Raw genomic sequence first — 22,617 nt, 5'->3', positions numbered from 1 at the left:
GCGGTGAACTCTAGCAGCCCAGTGAGCTCTCAGCCAGTCCCAACCCAAGATGCCAGTGAGCCAAGCTCATGGAAGAAGCCTTTTATTTGTTAATACAAGAATAGAAATTCTGCAATAAATACCATCTAATAAATAACATTTCCAAATAAATAAATATTAATATAGACAAACCAAGAAAAACACAACCCGATAGGGGGAATGTGGGGGGGGGGAAGAAGAGGGGGGTCACAGGCCCTTAACCCTGATCCCACACCTGAAGCATGGGCAGGGGGCTGGGCAGCAGGGCCTATGCCAGGGAGAGCCCCCACAACTGCCCAAATGCTACGTCAGCAACAATGTAAACTTTAAGGAAATGCTCCATGTGTCATGGCACGAAAGGGCGGAGGGATATTGCCCCACCCCTTCCTGGTTTAGCTCCCCTGCTTTCCTGGCCCTCATGGGTGTTTTGTCAGGAGGTGGGGCCAAAAGTTGTAGCAGCATTGTAATTGGAGAAATGCTGGAGGTCTGCTTTCAAACCCTGCCCCTATTTTGGACCCCAACCTTTCCCCTTCCAAATCCCACCCCTTCCTGGTTTGGACCCCAACCTTTCCTCCTCCAAACCCCGCCCCTTCCTGGTTTGGACCCCAACCTTTCCTCTTCCAAACCCCGCCCCTTCCTGGTTTGGACCCCAACCTTTCCTCTTCCAAACCCCGCCCCTTCCTGGTTTGGACCCCAACCTTTTCCATTCCAAATCCTACCCCTTCCTGTTTTGGACCCCAATTTTTTCTGTTTCATTCCCCCTCCCCCTTTCTGTTTTGGATCTCCAGACTTTCCTGTTTCACCCCCTGATCCTTCCTATTTCTAGTCCCTCTTGCCCTACGATGCTGCAGTGTCATGGGGTGAGACTGCCCCATTCATAGGTGGGACCGGAGGGCTGGCGCTGGTGGCATTGCTCACCTCAGCCATGAGGGAAGTGATGCATGGAGGGCAGAACTGGAAGCACCCAAGGAGACACGGAGGCCAGGCTGCAAGACAGCGTCAGGGGCTCTGAACCTGAGGAAAGGCTGGATGAGTCCAGGTTTCTGTGCATGAGAGGAGGGGTGGGGGATTGCAGCAGAGGAGGGGGACGCAGAGGAAGAATTGGATCAAACCAGAGGTACAGAGTATGACACAGCAAGAGACAAAGCCAGACAAGGCTTAGGGCTGCCCATGGTAAATAGACAGTGCTGACTGCTGCCCAGAGCACATGGGGGTGGGGCTTATTGTTGCTCTGGGTGAAATGGGAGGGGCTTATTGCTGTCAAGATCTGGAGGTGGGGCTTAGTGCTGCTCTGGGCTGTATTGGGAGAATAAGGGTCATTTCCCTGTTTTGGAAAGCAAATAGGTCCCTTGCTGGAGAATAAAGAAAAAGCGGGGGCAGGGAGGGCGCAGAGAGGGAGGGAGAAGGATGGGGACGTGCTGCATGGCATCACGGACGGGGAGGAGGCTGGAAACCATGGAAGGGAGGGAGAGGGGTAAGGGGTGGGAGGTACAGTGGAGCCTGGGTTTGGAGGTGCGGAAGATCTGGGGGGAGGTGGAAGTCAGAAGCCCCTTATCTCGAGGCACAGCATGACGAGTAGGGTGGGAGTGGGCAGATGCCCCGCACCTTGAGGCACAGCATGGTGATGGGATGTGGGGGGGTCAGGGGTCAGAAACCCCGCGCCTCGAGGCGCAGCATGAGGGCAGCAGGCGGCACCTTCTTCTTCAGGCGGTTGAAGTCCTTGGCGGAGCGCCACAGCCAGGTCTGCAGCTCCTTGAGCAGCCAGAAGTCGTCCATCTTCTTGAGGAAGTCATTGTGGGTGCTAGTGGTGCCCGGCCCCTGGGCCCAGGTGGGGTTGGCGCTGCCCAGCGGGCTGGGCAGCGGGTAGCCCAGCGAGGACATGACGCTGGCAATGCTCACCACAAGGCCCTGCAGGCTGGTGCAGAAGTGGCCCAGGTTCTTGCGCAGCTCGGCCTTGGCCACCTGCCCATCCATGCTGCGCAGGTAGCATAGCAGGTGCGTGTAGGCCCGATAATTGGCTGCCAGCCGGGCATTGTCATTCAGGTTGCGCCACAACTCAAAGTCCACAGTGGCACTGGGCACCATCTCGGCCCTTGTCATCCGGGGAGGGTTGAAGTCTGGCTCATTGAAGGGGGGGCCAAGGTAATTCAGCTGCAGTGGGCGAGAGAAGGCATTAGATTTACCCAGACAGAACCCAATGCGACCCTCAGACACTCCTGCCAGGGTCAGGCCTGACCCAAGGATGGCCGGAGACTCTGAGGAGATCAGCATGGGGACACCCCAGCTGCCACTCGGCCCTCCTAAGTGGCCCCAAGGGGATGTCCAGCAGAGGAGGCACAGGAACAAGTCCCTCCTGGGAGAGCCTGGGGGTAAAGGGGAGGCACTGGAAAGGGCCAGTGATACTCAAGAGCCCTACGGCTCAGCCCTGTCTAGGGCTGGAAGGAGACCCTCAGTCATGGGGCACAGTGCAGCTGGGTGAGGCTGGGAGTGACCGGGGGCATGTGTGGCCCTTAGCCCTGGCCCTGCAGCTTCGGGACAGAGTGCTGCCTGGGGGAGCACATGGTGAGTAGTTCTGAATTGGTTTCTCTCCCAGGGCCACAGGCTCCCTAAACCCCTCAGCTGGTGGTTTCTAGCCCAGGAGGGCATGACTCCTTCTCCCAGTGTAACTGGCTGCCAAGTGGGTGGGACCCTGGTGAGGATGGGAACAGGGGGCCTGTCCCTGGCCAGGGGCAGGGGACGGGAGGCCAGGGTCTCAGTGGGCTATGGCTCTGGAGTGAATGCCATGAGGATCACAGGCTTTGGCCCATGCACCAAAGGGCCCAGTGCCAGTCCATGCATCAACGAGGAGGAGGGGGGGGGGATAAAGGCCTGGGGGATTAGAGCCCCTCAGCCCCACAGCCAGAGGGTATTGCCAACCAAGGCAGGGGGATGGAGCCGGGGAACCCCTGTGGGGGGCGGGGAGGAGATAATGGGGGCTGGGGATGGGAACATTGGCACCAAAATGCCATGAGGCGGGGGAAGCACTGCTGGGCCTTGGGGGTAGTAAGTCTTGGGGACTGTGCCCCCTGGGAAGGGCTGCCTCTGCCCCGTCATGAGCTGTGGAATTTCCTGTGCCCCTTGGCGCGGGCGAGGACACTTCAGAGCACGGCGGGCGGCTCTCAGGAATTCCTCCAGGGATGATGGAGGGAGGGGAGCCCTGTCTTGCAGGTGAGGCCCTAATGATGGGGCTGGGAAGCGGCAGGAGGAACCAGCTGTCGGCCCCAGGGATGAGGTAATTTACGGGCTGCTGAGTGGGGAAGTGGAGGTGAACCAAGGCCATCGGAGTGCAGTGTTGCTGGAGTTGGGGGTCCAGGTGTGCCCCCCACAGACAGTGAAAATGGGGGGGGCAAAGGCTGTGTTCTCCGCCTAGGCCTATGCACAGGATGGAGAACAATGCCGGGCTGGGGAAACTAGTCAGCCCCAGCACCCTCCCTCATCGCATGCAGACACATGCTGACCCCCCTTGCCCCACACAGACACACGCTGACCCCTCACAGAAACGCTGACCCCCCAGCCAACAGACACATGCTGACCCCCCCTCAACCCTCAGACACACACTGACCCCCCTCGCCCCACAGACATATGCTAACCCCCCACCCCAGGCAGACACATGCTGACCCCCCCTCGCCCCACACACATGCTGCCCCCCCCACCCCACGCAGACACACACTGACGTCCACGTACACGTTCTCACATGTACATTTCACATGTGTGCACATTCTAACTCCCAGGTACTCCCACACTCCATACACACATGCAGTGACACACACTCCCACATGCATGCCCACTGTCTCACACACATACATATCACACACACCCATTTTCACACCCATGCATACCTGCGTATTATCACCCCCCACATCTGAACAGACACACACACATGCCCCCACCCACCCCTATACACACACACTGACACGCACACACCCCACACAGACTGACACACGCACACCAACACATACCCACATGCACACCACACACACACGTGCAGCCCCAGACGCGCGCACACACCCCACACACATACTGACACACATGCCCATGTTCACCCTCAATACATGCTTGCTAACATGCCTCCACACATGCAAATTCCCATACCCATCCTCCAAACTGCTACCCCCTGCCTCCCCACACCCAGGGATTCCCCGTCCCCCAGGACGGCATGGAGAGCAGCCCCCGCAGCAGGGGAGCCCTAGCAGGCGTTCAGGCGGACAGGGAGAATCAGGGAGGTGTGTCAATGCCGCGGGTGGGGCGGCGCGGGCACCTGAACAATCTGACAAGCTTGGGAGATGAATTAATTTCCTCAGTGTTGCCTGGAGGCAAATGGAGACGTCTCTCCCCATCCGTTGCGCAAGCCTAAGCGGAAGCTGGTGGGGGCGCAGGGACAAGGTGAGCACCCTAGGATGGGGGAGGGGACAGGAGCAAAGGGGGAAGAGGGGGAGACATACATAGAGGTGTGGGAGGCAGACACAGAGTGAGCTGGAGTGAAAGCGGAGAGACTGAAGAGCACTAACATGCACTGACATGTGAACATGGGAGCAGGGAGCATGCCTCACACATGTGACCAGAGGGAGAGAGGTGAAACAGAGACACAAGCCGGGTTTCCCCCTGCTTAGTGCCCTCCAACCCTACCCCATGACCCTAGAAGAAATGGGAGGTCTAGCAAAGGCCAAGGACATCTCCAGGTTGCAGGCAGCTGACAAGGGATGTCATGGGGTCAGGTCCTACACTGTGGCTGCCAAGCTGGATTAACCACTGGAGAACTCAGACAGCCCTAGACTTTAAGGCCAGAAGGGGCCACTGAGATCATCTAGTCCAAAGATGGGCAAACTACAGCCATATCCAGCCAGGGCGGTAGCCCCCGGCCCCTCCCCTGGTGTTCCCCCTCCCCCGCAGCTTCAGCTCACTGCGCCGCCAGAGCAATGCTCTGGTGGCGGGGCTATGAGCTCCTGGGGCAGCGCAGCTGCAGAGCCCGGCCTGATCCGGTGCTCTGTGCTGCGCGGTGGCGTGGCTGGCTCCAGCCGGGCGGCATGGCTGTAGCGCCGCCAGCCACCAGTGCTCCAGGCAGCGCGGTAAGGGGGCAGGGTGGATAGAGGGCAGGGGAGTTTGGGGGTGGTGGTCAGGGGCGGGGGTGTGGATAGGGGTCGGGGCGGTCAGAGGGCGGGGAATAGGGAGGTTGAATGGGGGTAGGGGTCCCGGGGGGGGCAGTCAGGAATGAGAGGAGGGGTTGGATGGGGCAGTGGGGGGCAGTCAGGGGCGGGGGTTCCGGGGGCGGTCAGGGGACAGGGAACGTGGGTGGGGGGTGGATGGGACAGGGGTCCTGGGGGGGCCCGTCAGGGAACGGGGGGGGTTGGATGGGGAAGGAGTCCCAGGGGGGCCGTCAGGGGGCAAGAAGCAGGGGGGGTCAGATAGGGGCTGGGCCACGCCTGGCTGTTTGGGGAGGTAGAGCCTCCCCTAACCGGCCCTCCATACAATTTTGGAAACCTGATGCGGCCCTCAGCCCAAAAAAAGTTTGCCCGCCCCTGATCTAGTCGGATTTCCTGCATAACCCAGGCCAGAGAGCCATCCCTGGGGATTCCTGCCTCCAGCCCAGAACTGCTGCACTAGAGCAGATCCTTTAGAAACAGCCCCACTGCGAGAAGAAAGAATCCAGGGAGAGGAACCTGCTCGCCATGCCCTGTGGGAAGCTGCCCCAAAGGATGGCACATTGCTTAGAGTCTGGTGACCTACTGAACAATTGTATCAGTGTCCAAAAATGGCCTTTCATCCCAGATATGGATATTTTCACCCCCTAATGTTCATTTTTTCAAAATTTTCCATTTTTCATCCCTCCCCCCCATGAACATCTGAGGTTGGGTTTTTAAAGGTTTTCCTCTCACCTGCGTTTTCCGTGTCAAAATGGAAACACGATGAAAGGAGGAGGAGGGAATCGAACATTTTCCAACCCAAACATTTTTGAGAAAAATGTGTGAAGAATTTGGAATCAAAAATGAAAGTGCTGCTGAGTGACAGTTACTGTGAAATTGTCAATAGTATTCACAGAACCTCTGAAAAGGTTGTGCCTCATTCCCAGTTTGAGCTTTGCTGACTTCATCCGTCGGATCTCATTCTGCCTTTGCTAGTTTAAAGAACCCTCCTGCATCAGAACCATCTTCCCATCTAGGTACTTACTGACCAGGGTCAATCACCCTTTAACCTTCTCTTCAACAACCCCAGTAGATAAATACCATCACACAGACTTTCCCAGAGTTCGCCTCATTCTTGTCGCTCTTTCCTGAACCCTGACCAGTTTCTCTGATATGGTCACCAGAACCAGACACGCTGTTCCTGTAATGGGCTCACCAATGCCATATACAGAGGTAACACCACTTCCCTCCTCCTACTGGACATTCCCCTGCTTGTGCATCCAAGGATCACATGAGCTATAGCACTGCACTGGGAGCTCATGTTTGTTTGGTTATCTACCATGACCCCCTAGTCCTTTTTCATTCCAAGATACAGTCCCTCCTCCAGTATGCATGACCTACACCTAGGAACAAAGAATGTATGTTCTTGTACCTTGTTCACATGGGCCCAGCTTACCAAGCAATCCAGATCAGTCTGTCTAACTAACCTGTCCCCATCAGTATTTACCACTGCCAATTTTGGTATTACGTGCTAACTTTACCACCAGTCATTTTGTATATTCTTCCAGATCAATGATAAAAATATCGAATGGCTTTGGGCCAAGAGGGGATCCCTGCAGGGCCCCAACAGAAACACCCCTATTGGATGAGAATTCCCCAATTATAATTAATTTTTCAGCTCTATCAGTTAGCCAGGTTCTAATCCATTTAATATGGGCTAGGCTGATTTTGCACCGTACTGTTTAATCAGATTATCCTGCGGGACTAAGCCAAATGCCTCACAGATATCAATGTATGTTACATCAGCACAGTTATCTTTACTATCAAATTTGTGATTGCACCAAAAAACAAGATATCAGGTTTGTCTGACAAGCCCTATTTTCCAAAACACGGCTCCCTGGCATTCATCAAGGTAACATCCTTTAATTCTTTGTTGTATCCCATTTAAGCCTTTCCATGATTTTGCGCGGGATAGGTGTCAGGGTAACTGGCCTATAGTTACCCAGGGCTCCTTATAACCCATTGGCACAAAACTCTAGAGGAAAGTGGAATCTACAGGCCAGGCTGGACAATATCCATGGGAAGTTTGGGCATTGGGCATTGCCAGGCAGAGGAGGCTAGAAGGACCCATTAGTTTGATCCAGTGTGGTGGGGATACAAGGCTAGATGGGTCCAAGGGTGTGATCTGGCCCAGCATGGAGGAGGGGGATACAGACTGGATGGGCTTGTGGGTCTGGTCTGGCAGAGTGGGGGGGAGAGGGATACCAGGCTGGATAGGCCCGTGGGTCTGATGCGGGCGGTGTCCCCCGTTGCCATGGTTGGGTGCCTGTTCTGTGCGTGGTGGAGCATGGCCCAGCCGGGGCGTCTCCCAGGCGAGTTCTGACACACGAGCCTCACCTCACCCCATGGAGAGACAGCACAACAGAGTGTAAACAGTGGGAGACTCCCCCGGTGCCCGAGGACAGGGAGGGGGCATGATGCAGGGCATCCTGCCAGGGCTAGAGCCATGCAGAGGGAAGGGTGTGAGCTGGGAGATATGCATGACAGAGCAGGGGCAGGTGGGTGCAGACAGGGAGAGTGGGAGCCCCAGCTCCCCAGAAGGGGATGTTGGTGGGGTGGGGGCGGAGAACTGGGCCCAGAATAGAGAGGGGGCTGGGGATGAGAGACAGAGACCCCCAATCAGGGAGAGGCAGAGGATTTGCAGCTCCTCCCTCCACTCCAAGAGCTGCCTCCCGACTCAGCCCCCAGACCACATCAGCATGATGCAAAGCCGGATCTTATAACAGAACATGCCTCAGCCATTTGTCATCCCTGCTGCCTCGTGTGCTGGGGTGGGGGGGATTGAGTTACAAACCTCCCCCCCCCCCGGTCTCCTGGGTGGGAGAATCACTTTTGGGAGCCTGTCATTTACCAAGACCCCCTCCCCCCCAAGGAGGACAGAAAGGAATCAACCCCCCCACCCCTCTGGGGAGACATCTAAGTTGGGGGAGGGGAGGAGAGAGAAAGGGGCAGGAGAGCTGAGGGGGAGAGCTGAGGACAGGCAGGGATGGGCGAGGAAAGGGGAGCCCTCCCTGTACTCACATAGGTGCCGGCGAGCGTGCGCAGCTGGTGTTCCAGATACCTGGTGAGGTCGTAGGTCTTCTGGATGGACTGGACGGCGCCCACCTCGTCTGTGCTGTTCAGGGCAGGGAGCGTGGGCAGGTTCCAGAGTGCGGCACACAGGAAGGCAAAGATCCCCCAAGAATCTCCTGCAGGGAACACAATGACCACCTCAGGGGGCACTTTGACACAGGCGAGGGCAGAGCCTACCTCCCTGCCCACCCTAGCAAGGGGTGCTGGGACATTGGGGAGGAGGAGGAGCCTGTGACTGCCCAGACCTGCCCTCCCCAGCAGGGGCACTGTGACACCAGAGAGAGGGTGGCACTTCCTCTGCCCAGCTCCATCCTCCCCAGCAGGGGTTGTTGTGACATTGGGTAGGAGGAGGAACCTGTGGCTGCCTAGCCCCATCCTCTCCAGCAGGGGGTGCTGTGACATGAATTTGTCTCTGGAGTTGTCACCCCATTGTTCTGCCCCAGAGCTGTGTTCAGGCTGGGTCTGAATGCTCTGGCTGGCGGTTGAGGAGAGGCAGATGGGGTGTACTCTCCGGGGCCATCCAGGCCAGTTCCCCAGCCCAGCGCCCCAGGGAGGCAGGATGTACCTCTCGCACACCTTGTCTCACATTCTCCTCCACACCGCCCTGAACGGCCTCCAGCCCCAGCTGTTCAGCCAGGTATTTTTATGGGCGTCTCAAACAACTGTTTCGAATGAGCGATAAAGCCTGTAAAGCACTCAGGGAAAAGCTGGGAGCAAGAGGCAGATGCTGTGGATGTCGGGGAGTCAAGGCCCAACTGGTCTAAAAGGCTTTTTAAGGTGTGCCTGGCCATCTCCACTCCTCCCCACCTGCCCAGTCCAGGGCTAAGTATCTCTTCTGGGTCCCAAGCCCCAAGGGAAAGGGGGGTCAGAGGGTTCAGAGCTGGAGGTAAAGGCCTCTCTTACTACTTCAGAATGCGTGATTTGGTTTGATGCTCAGCTAAACGTGGGGTCAGGGCCCATTGGAGGTGTGGAGTGGTGGGTGCTGCAGGGCCCATCGGGAGCTCAGCAGCTGTCAGGGATTCAGGGTGGTTGTAGCTCTTGGGGCTTTAGGGTGTAGGGAGCTGTCAAGGTTTGTAGGCTTAGAAGAGCATGGTGGTTTCAGGCTCCAGAACCATGCAGCGTTCCAGTGTCTCACTGCAGCTCCGCTGGGCTTGGCAGGAAGGAACTGTAAAGGGAGACACGCCTGCGTAGGCTGCTGGCTCTTGGCCATGGAGGGGACGTGCCCATTACTTGTGCTGGTGCGTGAATCCTGCTCAGGAAGGTGATTCTCACCTGCGATGAATCACCCATGAGACACAAAGCCCAGGCCCTGGCCACTTGCACGCTTCATTAAAGAGCATCCTGCAGCACTTTGCCTCAGTCAGGTGTTCCTGCCGTCTCCTGGACCAATCCCAACCTGGGCAATTCCATTCTGCCTCCCTACACCTCTTGCACTTCTTCTGGAGATGGCCTCTCCTAGACAGCATCACAGTTGATAAACAGCTCCATGCCCCACTCTAGAGGAGGTTGCATCTCAGCACTGCATGAGTAATCCCTGTTTATACAGCTGCTGGGCCCCAACCCAGAGGTGGCTACATCTTGGCACCAGACAAGGGATCCTTGTATAAACAGCTACTGCATGCCCCCAGAGGCAGCTGCATCTCAGCTATTTTAACTAAGCCAGGACTAGCCAGCACTCCATGGACAATATGGCTACTCTCAACATCACAGCATCACTGGGTATAGCACTTGGATCCGCCTACTGATGAAGCCCAAGTGTGGGCCACTGAGCTAATGGAGAATCCCCATTTGCTATCAGAAGTACAGAACACACAGCTGAACAGTTCCAATTCAGCTCAGCAGATGACAACTGTCTCTCTCATACACCCCCGGCTCATGACAGCACTGACATGCAATTTGCCCCTGTACTTTTAAACAGGGAGAGACGGGAATAGAGTCAAATGAATCGGAGATGACATCAGGCTGTGACTTCATAGCATGAGATCTCTCCTTGTCCCAGTGCCCCTGCAAAGCAATCAATAGGCTGGCAGCTTGCTAATGAGTTATGGTAAGCTCCATGATGACTGGCTGAGGCCTCTCTGATGTCACAGCCTCCCCACACGTTAACAACAGAAACATCCCGGACATGTTGTAAAACAGCGAATGGAATTTAACTAATCGGAGGGAGTGAAGGGTGAGGGCAGGGAGGGCTGGGGGTGGCAGGCAGCAAGCAGGCCCCTTCCCTCCTGCCCCGCTGCCTCACCTCCCTTTCATCTCCTCTGCACCCTGCCAGCAGTTTGAGGGCCGGAATGCACTCCTGCCAACTCTTAATCGAAAAAGTGTGTCACACTCGTAGAGCTATTTTCCAGAGCTGGGGTTGGCAGAGCCCACAGATTTCTAACCCAGTGTGGGGAAGGGCTAGACAGCAGGGCCAGGCCAAGAGCCAGGTCAAGGAGTCACCTGCCAGGGGGTTCTGTTTCCACAGCCCCCCTTCTTCTCTGGCCCACCTCTCCCCTCACCCTCTGCTCCCTGCACCATTACTCTCCTGCCTCCTTCCCTGGTTTCCTCTCCCGCTTGCCCCCCCCCTTGTCCCCCATCACCCCCCTCCCCCCATCCTTCCCCCCCACCGACCCACTGCAGTGAACCTTCTGGCAGCCCCTCCCTGCCTGTTTGGCAGGGCAGAGCGAGCGCTGGAACATGGGCCCAGAGTGGAGCTGGCCCCAGTTCAGGGGAGGAAACAGGCAGCCCATTAAAGCGAGGTGTCACATGTTCCTTCACCTGGGTCACTTGGCCTGTGCAGTCGCTGCGCTTTCCCTTTAAGAGCCCAGTCTGCTTAGCTGCCTGGGAGGCACAGACCCAAAGGCTGCAGCCAGCAGCTTCCCCAGTGTTGTGCATGTGTGTATTGGGGGTTGGGGGATATGCGCTCCTACCCTGGTGCTGACCAGCTAGGGAACCGCCAGGAGAGCCGACCAAAGGGCCCAGCTAGCCTTACGTTGCCCCAGATCAAAGGGCCCATCTAGCCTGACGTTGCCCCACTCCGATACACTGAGAGAGACCAATGTGCCCATCTACTCTGCTGTCCCTCAACCCCCTGCTGCACCTAATCACACCAGGGCTGATCTAGCCCCCATCCCTCTCCCTGCCATGCTGGATCAGAGCAATAAGCCCCCTAGCCCAGTACCCCATGCCCATTCCCTGTTACACTAAATCAGACAACGGGCTTGTAGCTCAGTATCCCCTTTCCTACCAAGCCCAGATCAGACCAACCAGCCCACCCAGCATGATATTCCCTCTCTCCCTCCAGCCCAGCTACTACCTGTCAGACCAAAGGGCCCATCTAAGCTGGTATCTCTCCCCACAGACACCAGGTTGGATCAGACCAATGGGCCCCTCTAGCCCAGTACCATTTCCCATCCTGCTGTGCTGGATCAGACCAATGGGCCCTAGACTGATATTCTGCCTCCATCTGTTTCTTACAGATGGTGCAAACCGCCCAATGCATCTCACTGCAGTGTCCTGTGCCATGGTGCCTAATTCTTTCCTGTTCCCCAGCTGGGGATCAGCTCAGGCCCAGAAGCCTGAGAGTGCAGAGCCCACCTAGCTCCCCTCCCTGCAATCTCTCCCTATTCCCATGAGCCTATACCCTCTCTTCTAGGAGTGCAGTGAGCTCTGTCCCTCAGGACCAACCTGCAGGAGTGAGTCCTGCAGGTGGAGGCTCAATTAGGAACACTTGACTGAGTGCTCCTTGATCATGGGTAGGAGCTCCATCCCAGCCCCTCGCTCACATCTCCCCACACCAGCCTGAGTCTCTCTTCTCTCCTGGCACATCCCCATGCTGGGGAGCAGGCCCTGTCTGTCTCTCCCTCCCAATTGCAGTTAAACACTTTTGGGCCTCCCCACAGACCCCATTGCTGATGGGGGACCATGATGCCTGGCTCTTTTCCAAGCTGACTCAGGGCCTGTCAGTGCCTACAGGTAACTTGTTTGCAGCATGGAGTTCTGGCTGCCAGAGCGTCTCCTCTGCGCCTGCCCTGCAGCAGCTGAATTCGAGGGAAGGGCTGGAGGGAATATGCCTCAGATTGTCCCCATGCCCTAATTAAACTGACATCACTGGCTGGTGTTAACACATGTTCCCCAAACCTCGGAAGACCAGGTGCCCCCTTCAGGCAAATACAACTAATAGCATCCGCCTTGTGGTTAAAGGCCTGCCCATATAATCTTACACCTGAAAAATATGCTCCCCCCCAACTCTTTCTGACATGCTCTGACCAGCAGTGAAAGAGTTAACAATGTTGACACTTAAAGTGGCATCTTGGGCATGTGAGTGAGTGCCCAGTGAAACCAGCAGGGCAGTTCACACCTCAGAACCTTTCTCTCAGGCTCTCTGCAAACTCAGGCTGCATCAGTTACACTTGGTTCATATTTACAAGGTTTTCTTCCCAGCCAGAACAGCTGTAGTCTTACTCTTTTTAAATGAAAGCTGGCACCATTGGGAACAATTGGGAGGCCTGCCTATCTGCCCATAGCCCCATTATCCCAGTCCTTGGCTTTCTCCCCTCCCCAAATCTGCTGATGCCCCTCAATCCGGACCAGCGGCCCCCTGTTATCGCAGTCCTGGGCTCCCTCCAGTTGTGCCAGTGCCCACCAATCCAGACCCACAGCCCCTCTGTTATCCCAGTCCTAGGCTCCCCTCTCCACAGCTCAGCTGATGCCCCTTGATTCCAAACTAGTTTTTCAGCCCCAGCCCCCCCCCCCCAATACATTGGGAAACACTGTGTTAAGATCTGGCCAAACCTCAGCATTTACTGCACCTTCCTCCTCCTTTCTATGTTGCTTCTATCTGTAATACTATGATGATAGCAGCACCTAGAGGCACCAACCAATATCAGGCCCCCATTGTGCTGGGCGCTGTGCAGATACATAGCGAGTGACAGTTCCTGCCCCGAAGAACTGAGTCTTAAAAGACCAGACATACAAAAAAGGACCATTATCTTCATTTTCCTGGTAACTGAGAGGTGAAGAGCCTTGCCCATGCGCCCACAGGAAGTCTGTGGTAGAGTGAGGAATTGAACGCACCTCTTGTGGGTTTCAGCCTATGGGTGCAATCACAAACCCAATCTTCCTCCTTAAAACACAGAACCAAATCCAACTCTCTCAGGCAGTCTACTCTTCCCAGCCGGTGGTATACCCTTCCTGCCTATTCCCTGATCCTCTTCTCTTAGCAACTTTTGAACAGAGGGAACAGCTTTTCACACCACGCACACTTAGCCTGTGGAACTCACTGCCGCGAGGTATTACCGGAACTAAGAGCTCAGCAGGATTCATAAAAAGGTCGTGCATTTCTAGGGCGAATCAGAACATCCAATTAGAACAGCAATGATTCAAAATAGCCAAGAGCTTTGGGAGGGACCAAACCCCTCCTTCCGAGGGCGAAGCCAACCCCCAGCTGATGGGAGCTAGAGACTACACCGGTGGCATGTTATCCTGTAACTCTCCACCCCAGGGTTTCCTGCAGCTCCCTTAGAAGCAGGTGGTATGGGGCACTGTCAAAAATGGGATACCAAGCTATACGTGCCCCTGCTCTGATAACTGCTCTGTCTTTACCCATCTCGGAGGCACCCCAGGATTCCACACAAGACACAGAGAGGGAGCTTTATTGTTAAGCCTTTCCAAGGACTCAGTGAGGCTAGAGAGGGCCCCATTATCCTGCCCACCCCCAACAGCCAGGCTGCTGTGTCCCTCTCCTACTCCCAAGCAGGGGTCTCTTCTCTTTCCCATGGTAGTACTAAGAGGGTCCCTGCTCTGTCAATCCCGGAGTCTGGGGCGATGCAGACCCCCCACACTGACACTGTTTTGTGAGTGGTTCAGCCTTGTCAGTCTTGGTGAGGTCATCAGCTCCCAGGGATTTATTGCCCTCAACAACTCCAGCTGTTCTACTGTCTGCTGTCTCCGGAGCAGGGTCCCTCCCTTGCTCCCTGGACTCCACATTTAACAACACTTTGCCTTTCAACAGCACCATCCAGACTGCAAGAGCCCCATGGGCAGGGATGGAGGCTGTGAGAGGCCTCTTTAGAATGGAATGTAGCTTCACAAATCCCATGAGTCAGCCAGTCAGGATCATTTATGTCCCCCCTTACAAACAGGGAAACTGAGGCACACAGAGGGGAAGGGACTTGCCCCAGGTCACACAGTGGCAGAACTTGGAGAGAATCCAGGAGTCCTGCTGCCTAGTTTGGTGCCCTACCCTTTCTCTCCTTCTGCCTACGTAGTAACATCCTACGGTAGGTAGATTGCCTTCAACTGTCCTCTATCCCGAGTGGGATCTCATGGTCTTGACTCTGCCTTTATGTCTCTTTACCTTCCTGTTTTAGAAGACTGGGGACCCACATTGAACACAGAGGGTCCATCTACACTGCATTTAAAAACACGGGGCAGCAAGTCTCAGAGCCCAGGTCTATAGACTTGGGCTTGCACTACAGTGCTAAAAAGTGCAGTGTAGACACTGTGGCTCAGGCTCTGAAGCACAGGGAGAGGGGTGGGCCTCAGAACCTGAGCTCTGTAAGGACGGCCCCTCAGCTTTGTTAGGACAAGACTGAGCTCCCATAAAGGTGGGGGCTCCTCATGGGGGGAAATGCATTTACCATGCCCTTAAGGAAACATGGAGACTGTTCAGGGAGAGAAGATGGGTTTGTCTTTAACAGAATAGTGATGGGTAGATACTGTGCCATAGGGAGGTGAAGTCCTGGGAATTAGGGGGTAGAAGATGCTCTAGGACTGCAAGGACCCCAGCTCGTGATGGAGTGAGCCCTTTACCTGCAGCCAGATGGCAATAGTTTTCATTTGAGGATGGAGCCCTTCCCGGATTGTAAGAGAACGGCTTGGGCCCTCCAAGAGTCGAAACAGTCCACATTGGTCAGCAGGTCATCTACCCTTCACATTGCTAGGGGAGTGTCTGTGGGTTGGGATGCAGACTCCTCCCTTGCAGTTGACTCAGGAGGCCTGAGAACAGAGGCAAGTAGATAAGGTTACTCCTTTGTCAGCTGCAATGGGATCTGGACAACAGTGTTGATGAGGCCACAAAAAGGCTCTTAGTATAACATTGGCTCTTTCCAGTCTGCTCTTCCTTATGACTCTGGGGATCAGAGGAGGAGGAGCCAAGATGTGGAGAAGACGGAGGCTCCAGTCCAGCAGAAACACCATGTGAGAGAGAGAGAGATGTTGTTCCTGTGTGCTCTTGAGCAGTATGCTTGGCATTTGATGTATTGCTGGGATGTGAAGAGGTCTATTACCAGGTGGCCCCATCTGTGAAATAATGCTCTGGCCATTGCTGGTTTCAAGGACTGCTTGTGTTGATCCTGAGAGCTCCTGCTGAGCAGGTCCTCCTCCATGTTCCCCTTGCCAGAAAGAAGAGCTGCATACCAATCCCTGTGGGGTAAGGGTGGGATGATGTCCCCTGCTGTGAAAATCCTGAACTTGAATGTCCTTATGTACCTCTTGAGGTTTAGGAGGTCTAGGATGGGACCTGGGATTATTTAGTCTGCAGAAGAGAAGGGGGATTTGATAGCTGCTTTCAACTACCTGAAAGGGGGTTCCAAAGAGGATGGATCTAGACTGTTCTCAGTGGTACCAGATGATAGAACAAGGAGTAATGGTCTCCTGGGGTCCCTTCCAACCCTGATATTCTATAATGGGTCTCAGATCGTTGCTCTTCTTGGAGATCAGAATGTCCCTTGGTGATCTGCGGGACCTCTATGCCTCCCTTCCTGAGAAGGGAATCCAGCTCTTCCAACGGGACTCTCTGGTGAAACGAGTGCCTGAAGAGGCAGGGAAGAGGGGGAGGTGGCCTGGTGCAGAACTGGGTGGAATATCTGTTGTAGATGATGTCTAGTACCCAGAGAGTGGAAGTAATCATGCACCAGGCACTGTGGAAGGAGGAGAGAGAAGATCAGAAGAGAGGGAATGAGGGACTAAGGACTGGTGATGTCATGTATGCAGCTCTTGACTGCACCATCAGAGCTGCTGTTTAGAGGCTGATGCTGGGGGCTGAGGATGTGTGGTGACAAATTCTGCTCCAGTGCTGCTGAGGTTGTTGGCCAGAGCAGGTTTTGGAGGCAGGTGATATCACCTGTGGGACCGTGTCCCGTGGTGTTGTGAGGGAGCCTGTCTTTGGAAGAGGCCAGGGTCTTGTCAGTTCTGTCACTCAAGAGGTCCATGCCTTCAAAGGCAGGTCTTTGATTTTCCCTGGGGATGCAGGTGTTAGGCCATTGTACTTCAGCAAGGAGTACCTTCCGAGAACCATTCCTGTGGCCATTGTTCTTGCTTTGGTGTCTGAGATATCATGTCCTCTCCAAGTGAAAAAGGAGCAACTATCTGACTCTTGGGGTGAGTTTGCTGTTAGTCTGTTGGGTCAGATGCTATGTCTGGGGTCGACGAGAGTAATGGTGCCCGGTGTGGAGTAGGTGTTGAGGCTGGAGCCTTCCGCATTAGTGCCAAGGCTACGGAGGCCTTAGTAGGCAGTGCCAAGTTTGTCACTTTAGAGTGAACTGCCCCCAGTGACACTGAGTGAGGGATCCACACCAGGCAGCGGGCTGAGGAGATTCCCATCTTCAGCCTGTGATTCAAGGCAGTGCTGAAGCTGAAGTGGTAGTGTGTGTATTGGGTTCCCATGTCAGAAGAGTGCAGCACAGAGGCTGGTCTCGATACCTCAAGGGGTCCATCAAGGGTATCAGGCTGCGGGCACTGAAAAGCCAGAGGAGTCTCCAGTATCTCTGCTGTCTGTCATGGGGTGTGAAGACATGACAGACTGTACATGAAGTTACCCAATGGGTTTCACCATGGCATAGGAGGTACCAGATGTGGGTGTTTGTCTCCGGTATAATTGCTGGACAAGAGGCACGTCTCTTGAAGTTGTTGTGGGGCCCAACGTAGCCCCAGTGAGGGACAAGGGAAGGGCTATCACCAATGGAATCACCTATACTACCCTAAAAGCTAGCTGTTTAGGAGGAAAGATCAAGCTAGGGTTAGAGAGCCTCTAGCCTGAGTTCCTTTAGCTATTTGCCTCAGTCCTTCGCCGCCACCACAGAAAAGGGTATATGCCTTTACACAGAGTAAATTACATCACATGAGATATCGCATGCACCCTCCTGTAGGCACGACTTTTCTGGGCAGTTGCACAGCTGGACACCAAGGGCACTAGGCCCCACAAATGGGAAACACAGAGGCCCTCAAAGAACCTGCCCAAGGAGAAGTTTAGGTTTAGTTATGTCTGGATTTATAAAGGAAGTGGGGCAGGGTTAGCTGGAAGTAGCTCACTAGTCCTGACCTAACCATGACCCTTTCCCCCTGATCTAGACAAATCCTTAGTGGTTTGCAGGTGGGCTTAGGCCCCTTAAACACATTCAGCCAGCCTAAGGCAGCAGCAGAAGCTCTTACGACCCCAGAGATATCTGATCCTTTGGTCTGAGCTCTCGGCCTCGCTGCCATCCAGTTCCATAGGCTAACTGCATTGTTTAATAGAGTCATCACTCTGTAGAGATGCAAGGGTAGGAAATGGCCTCTGGAAACGACTCCTCAGGCCCCGCTGCCCTCCCCTTGATCTCCTGATCCCTAAGGATGTGGGTTGGGCCTTGCTGTGTTCTTGTGCCTGCCCACTGGCTGCTGCTGTGGTTGCTCCTGCTTCTCCTTCGGGGCAGTAACTCTAGCAGTGGAGCCCTCAGCAGCCTCCACGCTGCTTCCAAGGATTTGTTCCCTGCTGCTCCCCTTTGTGCTGCTTCTTGCAAACATTGGCAGTTTGTTCTGCTCCCCTCCTGGCCACATGCTTTCACCAGGCCACCAAGGGCAACACTACTCCTGCCAGCACATCAGACTCAATTACACAGCAGCGCAGTCACTGTGAACCAGCGACTCCCTGACCTGACCCAGCTGGGTTACTCAGAACTCAGTCCAGAGCACCCTCTCCTCCCAGCTGCTCCACAACAAGACACACAGAAACAATCCTTTATATGGTCTTGAGAAAGCATTTCTCCAAGGCCATTCCCGACGGGACGCCTGGGCGGGTTATATTTGGGTACTCCGAGTCACCTACTATTAACGCTGCGGCAGACTTTGTTGCCTTCCTAATCTCAACATCCCTGCATTCCTCATCTGTGGTGAGGAAGGCTCCAGGTTCTTTCATTAGCACCCAAGGCTCTGCAGATGTGTCAGTCTCAGCACACCATCCCCGGCTACCCCAGCGCTGGGCTCCGCCCCTCCCCACAGCTTTGCCAGTGCCTCTCAACCCTGACATGCAGCCTCCTGCTGTCCTAGTCGTGGGCTCCCCTCAACTCTGATGCAGCCCTCTCTTTTCCTATAAACAATGTTAACTTTCATTAAAAGGCAAAGGCCCCTCTGCAGGATGTTCTTGGGGGCAAGGTGGGGGAAAACAGCCTTGGTTATGGAGCTGCCATCTTAGGCCACAGTCAAACAAAGGAAACAAGATCTGAGCAGAGGGAGGCACCAACGCCCCGTCCCTGTGACCAGCCAGTGTAGGTAGTGGCCTGAAGTCCTGTTCTAAAGTGTGTGTGGGGGAGGGGGGGAGAGGGGGTTGAGAGCTGTACAGAGGGGAATCTCTGGGGGATGCACACTGGGGCTGGGGGATTCCCCCACTACAGGGAATCACTGGAGGGGGAGGAGGGATAGCTCTAGTGGTTTGAGCATTGGCCTGCTACACCCAGGGTTGTGAGCTCAATCCTTGAGGGGGCCATTTAGGGATCTGGGGCTAAAATCTGTCTGGGGATTGGTCCTGCTTTGAGCAGGGGGTTTGACTAGATGACCTCCTGAGGTCCCTTCCAACCCTGATATTCTATGAGGGTGACACTGGTCAGCTCCAGAAAGGAGAGGCTCTGGGGAATACTGGCTGGAGGTTCAGAGGCAGAGCCCCCTTTGGCACCTGCCCTCTGCATGTCAGCCCAGGGTAGGGCTGGGTGTGCGGGATGTGGATGGTAGAGGGGGTGATGGATGGGGGAGGCCAGGGCCTGGCTGGGGCCATGGATGGATTGATCCCGACAGATGTTTACAGAGGCACAGAAAGAGCAGCCCAGCTTGAGGTGATTAGGGAGCCACAGACTAAACAGACCTCACTAATGTGATGGACCGGGGGGGGGGGAAATCTCCTGCAATGCCCTTGAACCTGATCCTATAGTGTGCAGGGAGGGAGGGTCTCTCTGGGGCACAGTGGGGGGTTTCAGGGGGGGGGGAACAGTGGGGGGGAAGGGGATCTCTGTGGGTCAGGGTCCAACAGGGGGAATAATGTGTGCGGGGATTGGGGGCTCTAGGGCAGGGTGGGGGTTCCCATGAGGGGAGCAGTGTGTGAGGAGGTGGGGTCTCTCTGAGGCAGGTTGTGGGGATGGTGGAGGGCCTTGGCAGGGCAGACAGGTGTCAGTAGGGTCAGGTGAATTCTATGCATCCCAGCCCTGGCCTCAGCCCCCCTGCTACTCCCTTCAAGGAGAGGCATCCAGGCCAGGCTGAAATGAGCCCCAGTGGAGCATGATGGGCTGGGGTGACACATGGAATACTCACAGGAGTCTGAGACGGGTAGGAGGCAGGGAAAGGTCCCCTGGTAAGCAATGTGGACACCATGTCAGGACCTGTCAGCTAGGATATCAATGCTAGCAGGGGTAAGAAGTGGTACTGGATAGCCAGGGGCCAGACCTGACTTGGAGAGGAGCCAGAAGTCATACTGGGGTGTGAAATGGGGAGCCCCAGCTCAGAGAGGGGTCTGAGCCATATTGGGAATGATGGGGGAGCCCAACTTGGGAGGGAGGAGTCATGCTGAGGCACAAGGAGAGACCCTGACTTGGGGGAAGAGCTGTGAGTTGTAGTGGGAGGTAAGAGGGAACCCCAACATGGAGAGAACCCAGGAGGAATAGTGAGAAGGGGGGAGATTCCAACTCGAGGCAGGTCTGGGAGCTATACCAGACTGCTAGGGGGGATCCCTTATTCGGGGATGGCCAGAGAGCCCTGCCAGGGAATGAAGGGGAATCCTGACTTGGGGAGGGCTTGGGAGGCTTACCAGGGTGTGAGGGGGGAGACCCCAACTCAGGGATGGGCTGAGAGCTATCCCAGGGATGAGGGGGGACCCCGACTTGGGGAGGGACTAGGAGATGTCCTGAAGTCAAGGGGGGCACCCAGACTCAGGAAGAGGCTGGGAGCCACTCCAGAAGTGAGGGGGACCCCTACTTTAAAAGGAGTTGGGAGCTGTCCCCAGGAGTTATGGGGGAAGACCCCAACTTGGGAAGGAGCTGGGAGCTGTTCTGGGCGAGGGGGGAGACCCTAATATAGGGAGGGCCCGGGAGTAGCCCGCAATGACCTTTGCAGAGGCCTGCAGGAAACCACAGCCTGGGATCCCGTCATCTTCCCTGACGTCAGGGGCAGGTTATGAAAGACAAACCAATTAGCCTGTTATTTTATAAAGGTCACGTCTCGTTTCCAAGACTTTTCCCGTCCAACTGGCACCTCGCTCAGCAGCCGAGGGAGCTGCCTTCCCCAGACTCCACTTCCCATCACAGCTCCAGGAATCTCCCCGTCATATCTCCCGTGGTGGGGGTGACAATGCTGATGCCCCTCAACCCTGACTCACAGCCTGCCTTTGCTCCCCTCCCCCACAGCTCTGCTGATGCCCCTTAATTATGACTCACAGCCATCCAACTATTCCAGGCCCGGACTCCCCCCCGCCCTCTGCTCCAAATACCTCTAAATCCTGCTTCACAGCCCCTCAGCTATCCCAGACCTAGACTACCCCCCCCCCCAACAGCTCTGCCAATGCCCCTCAATCCTAACCCACAGGTCCACAGCCATAACAGCTCTAGGCTCCCCCCCACATAGCTCAATAGATGCCCCATAATCCTGACTCACAGCCCCCCTGCTACTGCGATTCTTCTGTATCCCAGCAGCTGGGAGTATTTGGCTGCCCTGCTGGCGGAAGTACCGGGATGGTTATTACAGATGGAAGCTACGTGATGCCCTTTCACGTCAGATTTCACAGTCAAAGATGCAAAGAGGTTAAGAAACAAACTACTAGTCAAGCTCCAATGACGTGGGCATCTGGGAAGGAACTCTCCCTGCTGGCACCAGTCCATCTGGCTGTGCCTGCTCTGTAATGGGACCCCTTCACACTGCTCCCCCCGTGGGACCCTGCCCCAAAGAGACCCCTCACTCTGCCCCTCACATTGCTCCCCCCGTGGGACCCTGCCCCCAAGTGTGGGAGGCAGGATCCTGAACTGGAAGCTGCAAGGAATGTAAAGATCCCTCTACACTAAGCACATTGGGCCAGGAGTGAGCACTTCCATGTAGCCACATTGGTTGGCTGGGCTCTTCTCTAGTGCTGACAGGTTAAGGTGCTTTATGCAAGGACTGCTCCCCGAGGTGAGTGGAAGAGCTCCTCTGGGTATGTGTGGGTCTGGGAGCGCACAGGTGGGTTGTTTATGTGTGTACCCCTACCTGTGCAAGTGTGTGCGGGGGGGAGCTGTTCACTGGTGTGGGGCGGGGGTTGCAGGGAGGGGAGTGCTAATGTATAACTCCCCCTGCCTCCTGTGTTTGCTTTGGCCCAGTCCATGGTGGCGTGAGCCCTAGCACAGAACTTTATGGTCCATTTTGACGTTTTCCTGCTCGCTGCATGAGGGAGGGCTGCGCAGACAGGGCTGGGACAAGACCCTATGCCCACTGCAGGGTCAGGTTTCTAGAGTTTGCCTTGCACGGTGAGAGCTACATTTACGCCTGCTGCCTTCCAACCCAAATACAAACACAGTGAGATGGAAGGAGACAGAGCTGGTGAGGAGGATGGAGAGAGAGGGAACGGGAGAGAAAGAGCCAAGGCAGTAAAACAGAAGAGTGAGAAAGAGGGGCTGGGGAGAAGCTCCTGCACTGGGGGCCACAGCTCCCACCCAAAGCACTTCTAGGGTATGTCTACAGTGCAATTAAACCCCTGCAGCTGGCCCGTGCTGACTTTGGATTGGGCTAAGGGGCTGTTTAATTGCAGTGTAGATGTTCTGGTTCAGGCTGCAGCACGAGCTCTGGGACCCTCCCATCTTGCAGGGTTCTAGATGCCAGACTCCAACCCAAGCCTTAAACAGCCCCTTAGCCTAAGCCCCGCAAGCCTGAGTCAGCTGGCACGGGACAAGCACAGGTTTTAATTGCAATGTAGATGTACCCGGGGCCACACTGCAGGTCTAAGCCGAAGGGGAAAGGGGTAGGCCTAGGGCTAGTGGGAAGGATGGCATTATGCTTGGGGCTGGGCCTGGTGCTGGCATTAAGAATAGGTTTGGGGTTAGAAATGGAATTGAGGGGGAATGTG

At 55.5% G+C, this 22,617-nt stretch overlaps 1 protein-coding gene across 1 annotated transcript in view; it reads right to left on the bottom strand.

Annotated features, from left to right (window-relative positions):
- Positions 1 to 1,649: 1,649 nt before the first annotated feature.
- The window catches only part of CLCF1 (cardiotrophin like cytokine factor 1), a 37,019-nt gene continuing 16,051 nt past the window's right edge, over positions 1,650 to 22,617 (bottom strand). The window contains exons 2-3 of the mRNA XM_024220025.3: positions 8,259 to 8,425; positions 1,650 to 2,169 (exon numbers count right to left, since the gene is read on the bottom strand). Of these exons, the coding sequence (XP_024075793.1) occupies positions 1,666 to 2,169; positions 8,259 to 8,425 (671 nt within the window). The 3' untranslated portion in view covers positions 1,650 to 1,665. The remainder of the gene's footprint in view (positions 2,170 to 8,258; positions 8,426 to 22,617) is intronic.

This window comes from Terrapene carolina, unplaced genomic scaffold, assembly GCF_002925995.2.
Source record: "Terrapene carolina triunguis isolate 2854851 unplaced genomic scaffold, T_m_triunguis-2.0 Scaffold90, whole genome shotgun sequence".
Taxonomy (NCBI): Eukaryota; Metazoa; Chordata; order Testudines; family Emydidae; genus Terrapene; species Terrapene triunguis.
Note: the sequence above shows the minus strand (reverse complement) of the source record. Positions and strands in the feature narration are given on the sequence as shown.